Source organism: Babylonia areolata, chromosome 30, assembly GCF_041734735.1.
Source record: "Babylonia areolata isolate BAREFJ2019XMU chromosome 30, ASM4173473v1, whole genome shotgun sequence".
In the NCBI taxonomy this organism is placed as follows: domain Eukaryota; kingdom Metazoa; phylum Mollusca; class Gastropoda; order Neogastropoda; family Buccinidae; genus Babylonia; species Babylonia areolata.
In genome coordinates, this window is record NC_134905.1 from 19,718,066 (window position 1) to 19,725,565 (window position 7,500).

General features: G+C 52.5%; 1 protein-coding gene across 2 annotated transcripts in view; it reads right to left on the reverse strand.

Moving 5' to 3' along the window:
- LOC143275398 (uncharacterized) overlaps positions 1 to 7,500 on the reverse strand; it is an 86,030-nt gene that overhangs the window by 50,697 nt on the left and 27,833 nt on the right. For both annotated transcript variants that reach the window (XM_076579472.1, XM_076579471.1), the window contains exon 2: positions 7,358 to 7,499. In XM_076579472.1, coding sequence (XP_076435587.1) covers positions 7,358 to 7,499 — 142 coding nt within the window. The remainder of the gene's footprint in view (positions 1 to 7,357; position 7,500) is intronic.

The window sequence follows — 7,500 nt, forward strand, 5'->3', positions numbered from 1 at the left end:
ACATCGAGGGTTGTCCCTGGTAGAAAAATCCCTATTGATAGTGAAACAACTAACACTTGCATACAGAAAAAAGAAAAAAAAAACATGGCTGGCAGTGAACTGTGGTGACATGTCCCCAGTGAGGGCAGCTCAGATTTGACACAATCTGCTTCGACAAGAAAAGTAATACACCACAACATAAGGGCATATGAAAAGTGTTTTGTGTGATAAAGAACTTTCACCACCTGTTGATGATGGGGTTGGATGAAGAAGGGGGTTATGAAGAGTAGGGAGAGCAAAGAATAGTGTGGCCTGAGTTACAATACAATACGATGTGATACAATTAATTTTATTCACTCATCCCTCACCACACACAGTATCTCGGCCCACAGTGGAGCCCAACACTCACAACATAACAAAGGATGGACCAAAAAGCAACCGACAAAGCTAAATTCACACAGGCAAGTAGTGCAAGATAGCAGCTACCCACCTAAACTAACATGTACATTAATTCATACTGGAATAAGAAATCTGCGTTATATTGTTGCATTATGTGTCAGGTCAGGTCATTAGATCTGCTACTGGTAACCTGTAATCCAGTACAACCTGTTCAGGGTCGGGTTGCCGGCGACTAAACCAGCACTCCCACCGCTCCCTTCCGGGACTGGTGAGGCGGGTGGCTAGACACCCTTATGGAGATCCATAAAAGGGCGTTGGCTCAGGAGAGCCACCGACGGCCATCTAGCTCCACCGTGCTGTGTGCATGCCACACGCAGCTGGCCCCCGGGGTGTGTCTACCCATGCATGCAAAGTCTGGATCCGGCAGAATCTGCGGAAGAAACCTATCGGTTCAATGGAGAGGAAGGCGGTTACAGCAACACACTGTGGAGTGCAGAGAGCAAGATGAGACACCGGAAGGATATCTTGGTCATCCACTGCATCCTCCAGTCGTCTCGACTTAGTCTTGCCACTGAAAATTGGTGGACCCAGACGAGAGAGTGAGGTCGACGTTGCGCAACTCCTCTTTACTTTAAACAAACTCATCGCGCAAGTCATCAGTCATCCAAAATGACCTTTCATCCTTCATCATTTCATCACCCCCAAGTCCTGTGGCGACAGGCGAGCGACGAAACGACAGGTGTGGGTACACTGGCAGTCGCAGCCGCAGACCTGCATGCAGGCGGCTCAGGCCATAGGGTCGTTCTTCGTCGACAGGAGCAGCAATGGAGCTCGGCAGCCGTCTGAGCGGCCCTCTTTAGGAATGCACTGCTCACCTCCCTGGCATGAGGAAGGGGCTAGAAAAGGTGCCCTAAAAATTGCCTGCTCCATATCACCCTGGCCAGCATACCGCGGCTGGCGGGGACCCTATATCAGCGGTCGAAACAAGAAAGAACAGAAAAAAAACAAGGATCGTTCCTCTCACCATTGGTGCTTGGAACATAAGGACTCTCCTGGACAGAGATAACGCGGACAGACCCCAAAGGAGAACGGCACTAGTTGCATCCGAACTCGCCAGATACAACATTGACATCGCAGCCTTGAGTGAGACTCGGCTTGCAGGTGAAGGCGAGCTCTGTGAACAGGGATCTGGTTACACCTTCTTCTGGAGTGGACGAGGAAGCGAAGAGCGACGTGAGGCTGGCGTTGGTTTTGCAGTAAAAACAGCACTTGTCAGCAAGCTAGCTGGAATCCCAAAGGGAGTCAACGATAGGCTTATGACCATGAAACTCCCACTGGCATCTGGCCAGAAGCACCTCACCATTGTCAGTGCCTACGCCCCAACCATGACCAACCTGAATGAAGTGAAGGCGAAGTTCTACGAGGACCTTCACTCTGTCATTGCTGCTATCCCTAAAGCAGATAAGCTCATCATTCTTGGGGACTTCAATGCTAGAGTTGGCTCTGACTACATCTCCTGGGATGGAGTGATTGGAAAGCACGTTGTGGGCCACTGCAACCCAAATGGATTGCTTTTGCTTCAGACCTGTGCAGAGCACGAACTGCTGATAACCAACAGTTTTCTGCCTCCCTACCCGTAACAGGACGTCATGGATGCACCCTCACTCAAAGCATTGGCATCTCATCGATTATGTCATCGTCAGGAAAAGGGATAGGCAAGATGTACGTGTAACAAAGACCATGTGCGGCACCGAGTGTTGGACAGACCATCGCCTTGTAGTCTCGAAGCTGAATATTCGAATCCAGCCCAAGAGACGCCCCCAAGGCCAGAAGGCACCGGTCTGTCTGTAGGTGTGTGCACATGTGTATATGTGTGTGTGTGTGTGTTTGTCTGTCGGTGTGTGCACATGTGTATATGTGTCTGTCTGTAGGTGTGTGCACATGTGTATATGTGTGTGTGTGTGTGTGTTTGTCTGTCGGTGTGTGCACATGTGTATATGTGTCTGTCTGTCGGTGTGTGCACATGTGTATATGTGTCTGTCTGTAGGTGTGTGCACATGTGTATATGTGTCTGTCTGTAGGTGTGTGCACAAGTGTATATGTGTGTGTGTGTTTGTCTGTCTGTCGGTGTGTGCACATGTGCGTGTGTGTGCGTGTGTGTGTGTGTGTGTGTGTGTGTGTGTGTGTGTGTGTGTGAGCATAATTATGCATACCTGTTGCATTTGTATTCAAGTCTCTGTGTGTACCTGCATGCATTTATGTGTTTGTGTGTGTGTGTGTGTGTGTCTGTTCTGAGTGTGCATGTGTGTATGTGTATGTATATGTGTGTGTGTGTGTGTGTGTGTGTGTGTCTGTAGGTGTATGTACACAAGCCCACAACCTCTCCCTTTCTCCCCCCCCCCCCCCCCTTGCACGCATATGTCACACTACCACTTTAAAGCTAAGAACCCACTTCATACTAAAAAAGGGATGAACAGAAGAGCACCCTCCCCCTACCCACCCCTGTCCCCTCCCCTCCCCTCCCCCCTCCCTCACCAACACCCCCCACCCCCCCAAAAAAAAAATCTACACTGTCAACCCCAACCAAAACGACCTTGACCTGCCCTGACATTTTCCTTCCAGTTCAGCACCCCCTTGAATGGTGAAGGTCATTCATTCTCACACACACACACACACACACACACACACACCGGCCTGTGACTGCCTCTGAGTGACTGCCTGTGACCGCTCAAACGTTACAAAATGTCAGGCCACTGAATAGAACAACTTCTGAGTCTACCCCTCCCCCCTACCAGGTTTCTTGTGAATTGCCTTTTTGCACAGACCTTTAGAGGGAGCATTGGGGGGGTGGGGGGGGGGCCTTTTCATTTCCACTGATAACTTACACACACACACACACACACACACACATGCATACATATGTGTGTGTGTGAGCATAATTATGCATACCTGTTGCGTCTGCAAGCATTTATGCGTATTGTGTGAGCGTGTGTATGTGTGTGTGTGTGTGTGTGTGTGTATGTGTATGTGTGTGTGTGCGTGTGCGTGTGTGTGTGCATGTGTGTGCGTGCGTGCGTGCGTGCGCATGTGTGTGTGTGTGTGTGTAAGAGTGTGTGAGCATTTGTGTCTGTGCACCTACATACATGTGTATGCGTGCATGCATGTTTGTGTGTGTGCATTTGCCTGTGCATCTGCATGACTGTGTGCGTGCGTGCGTGCGTGCGTGCGTGCGTGCGCGAGTGCGAGTGCGTGAGTGTGCGTGCGCATGCGCGTTTCTATCTTCCTACCCTGCCTGCCTCCACATGCTTACTGCTGGCAAGGAAACAGGCAATCACAGCTGTCACCATCACCATTACCATCACCATCACAAGGCAAGGCAAGGCAAGGCAGGCAGGCAGATCCACCACAAACCCAGACAAACAGGCTAGCTAAGCCCTGGATGATGGGATGATGATGAACAGCAAAAAAAACAAAAAAACAACCCATTGAAGGGCATGAACCCCGCCCCGCCCCCCCCTGTCCCCCCCCACCCCCAAGCTTGGAATCATCTACCCTTTCCTTCTAACCCCCACCCCACCCCCACACACCCATCCAGTCTACTACATTCCCCCCCCCCCCCCCACCCCACCCCTCATCCAGTCTACACTCCCCCCCTCCTCCCCCCAGCCCCCCCCCATACTCCCCCTCCCCCAACCACCACTACCCCACCACTTCCTTCCCACATCGCTGCTGCTCTCAAGTCTCACTGTTCAACAACAAGTTTTTCATTTCAGTCATCCAAAAAAAAACATAATACATGTGTTTCAACTTTTGTGTCAAAACATCTTTGCTGCTGGGAGGTGGGTGGATGGGTGGATGGGTGGGTGGGTTGGTTGGTGGGAGGGGGGAGGGGGGGGGGTTGGTTGTTGTCAACTTGGAAAATAAATAAATCAAGCATGTCTGAACCTTTTGTGTGTGTGTGTGTGTGTTGTTGTTTTTTTTTCCCCTTCAATTCTCATTTCTTCATGATAACATACCTGTCAGCTACCTAACTCTCTTCCTCCTTTTCATTCCTTCCTTCCTTCCTTCCTTCCTTCCACAATCTTCTCTTTAAAAAAAAAAAAAAATTTTTTTTAATTTAATGAGCAGAAGAAAACAACTGTCTAGGACAGGGAACAATGCAGAGAAGGAGGCATACATCCATACTTGTCAGGCATATCTCTGGCAACGGGTTCCGGAATGCTTCCACAAGTTGGGTGCATTGTTTAAAAGCACACACACACACACGTGCGACTGTGTGTTAAGTGTCTGCATGTGCGGGTGTGCGGGTGAGCGTGCAAACGCCTGTGTGTATGTGCGCACATATATGTATGTGCGTGTGAGCGTGTGTATGCGTGCAGGTGTATGTGTTCAATTCGCTTTGCACGTGTACCAGTTACGTGTGTGCGTGCCAGTGCCTGCCTGCCTGCACATGTGCGCCCGTGTGCGCTTGTATCCACGACTGTCTACCCACCTCACCTCAACCTATCTCGTGTGGGCGCATCATGGGTATGATTACTGCACACACACACACACACACACACACTCTCTCTCTCTCTCTCTCTCTCTCTCTTCTCTCACCCACACACACACACCCTTTTCACCTCCTCCCCAGCCTGATATTACTGCCCCATTGAGAAGGGAGGGGGGGAGGAAATGGGAGGGGGGGAGGGGAAGGGAGGAAACATCATACAACAATGACTGACACACCCAACAACAACCCCCCCCCCCCGCCACCAATTTATTCCCCTACCTCTCACTCACTGTACCCCTGACCCCCCTGCCCAACCCGCCCCCCCCCTGACCCACCCCCACCCACCAATTTATTCCCCTCACCCTCACCCACAGTGTTCCCAAAAACGTACATATGTGCGTAAATGACGCACAGATTTACAACTTTGACGCACAAAATTTTTACCCTGTGCGTCAATGTGACGCACACTTTTTCCTGAAACTAACAAGCATCTTACGGCTTCCAGGAAAACCGCGAAGCACGCATCGTGGGCCTAAGCTTAGGCTAGTGCATAGCAGACGAAACTGAGCTGGCCAAAAACGTGTTAGAGTAACTTCCCTTGCCGATGCAGGCAAACGCTGTTGTGTGTTCATTAGTAGTGAGTATGGTTATGTGCTCATTATAACTAGTTGACTGTGTTTTCATTGTATTCAAGCATTTCGAATGTCCTTGTTTGGAGAAGGTGTGGGTTTCTTTTCATTTTCATTGTACAATTGTCTTCATTGATTTTTTGTATGTTTTCCTGTTGACCCTCAGAAATGTGACAATGACCCTCAAAAATTCCAGTCAAAGGGTCACAGTGACCCTCAAAAAATCAGGCCCATTGGGAACACTGACCCACTGTACCCCTGACCCCCCCCCCCACCCCCCCACCACCACCAATTTATTCCCCTCCCTCTCACCACCCACTGTTCCCCTGACCCCCCTGCCCCCCCCCCCCCCCCCCCCGAACCCACCCACCCACCCACATTCTCAGGGGTACACCATCAGCAGTGACCATGATCCTCCATCATCCTTACCCCCACCCCCACCCCCCCTTCATCATCCCCTTCAAACCCTTAAGAAGAGGCACCGTGGAAGAGCCAGTAAGAGAAAACTGGACATCTGATCCACAGTGTTCACCACAAATCCCAAGTTCGAGGACCCCGCCACACCCCCGCCCCCCTCCACCCACCCACATTCTCAGGGGTACACCATCAGCAGTGACCATGATCCTCCATCATCCTTACCCCCCCACACCCCCTCCCCCCACCCCCTTCATCATCCCCTTCAAACCCTTAAGAAGAGACACCGTGGAAGAGCCAGTCAAGAGAAAACTGGACATCTGATCCACAGTGTTCACCACAAATCCCAAGTTCGAGGCCCCCCCGCCCCCCCCTCCCCCACCCCCCTCCACCCACCCACATACTCAGGGGTATACCATCAGCAGTGACCATGATCCTCCACCCCCACCCCCCCCTCCCTTCATCATCCCCTTCAAACCCTTAAGAAGAGGCGCCGTGGAAGAGCCAGTCAAGAGAAAACTGGACATCTGATCCACAGTGTTCACCACAAATCCCAAGTTCGAGGCCCCCCCGCCCCCCCCTCCCCCACCCCCCTCCACCCACCCACATACTCAGGGGTACACCATCAGCAGTGACCATGATCCTCCACCCCACCCCCCCCACCCCCACCCCCCCCCTTCATCATCCCCTTCAAACCCTTAAGAAGAGGCACCGTGGAAGAGCCAGTCAAGAGAAAACTGGACATCTGATCCACAGTGTTCACCACAAATCCCAAGTTTGAGGGCCCCCCCGCCCCCTGACCCCCCCCCCCATCCACACACTCAGGGGTACACCATCAGCAGTGACCATGATCCTCCACCCCCACCCCCACCCCCCCCTTCATCATCCCCTTCAAACCCTTAAGAAGAGGCACCGTGGAAGAGCCAGTCAAGAGAAAACTGGGTATCTGATCCACAGTGTTCACCACAAATCCCAAGTTCGAGGGCCCCCCCGCCCCCTGACCCCCCCCACCCACCCACCCACACACTCAGGGGTACACCATCAGCAGTGACCATGATCCTCCATCCTTACCCCCCCCCCCCCTTCATCATCCCCTTCAAACCCTTAAGAAGAGGCACCATGGAAGAGCCAGTCAGACAAACTGGATATATATCTGATCCAGTGTTCACCACAAATCCAAAGTTCGAGGCCCCCCCCCACCCCTGCCCCCACCCCCCACCCACCCACCCACACACTCAGGGGTACACCATCAGCAGTGACCATGATCCTCCACCCCCACCCCCCACCCCCACCCCCCCCCCTTCATCATCCCCTTCAAACCCTTAAGAAGAGGCACCGTGGAAGAGCCAGTCAAGAGAAAACTGGACATCTGATCCACAGTGTTCACCACAAATCCAAAGTTCGAGGACCTTCGACCTTGAACCCCGACCCCCCTCCTCCTCACCTCAACCCCTGGGACACGCCCTCGGTGACCATGACGACCAACTGGCGGGTGGTCTGGACCCGCCGCAGGGAGTTGCCCAGCACCAGGCAGCCCAGTGCGTAGGCATCGTTGGTGGCCAGCGTGACCCACGCCTCTTTCTGTGC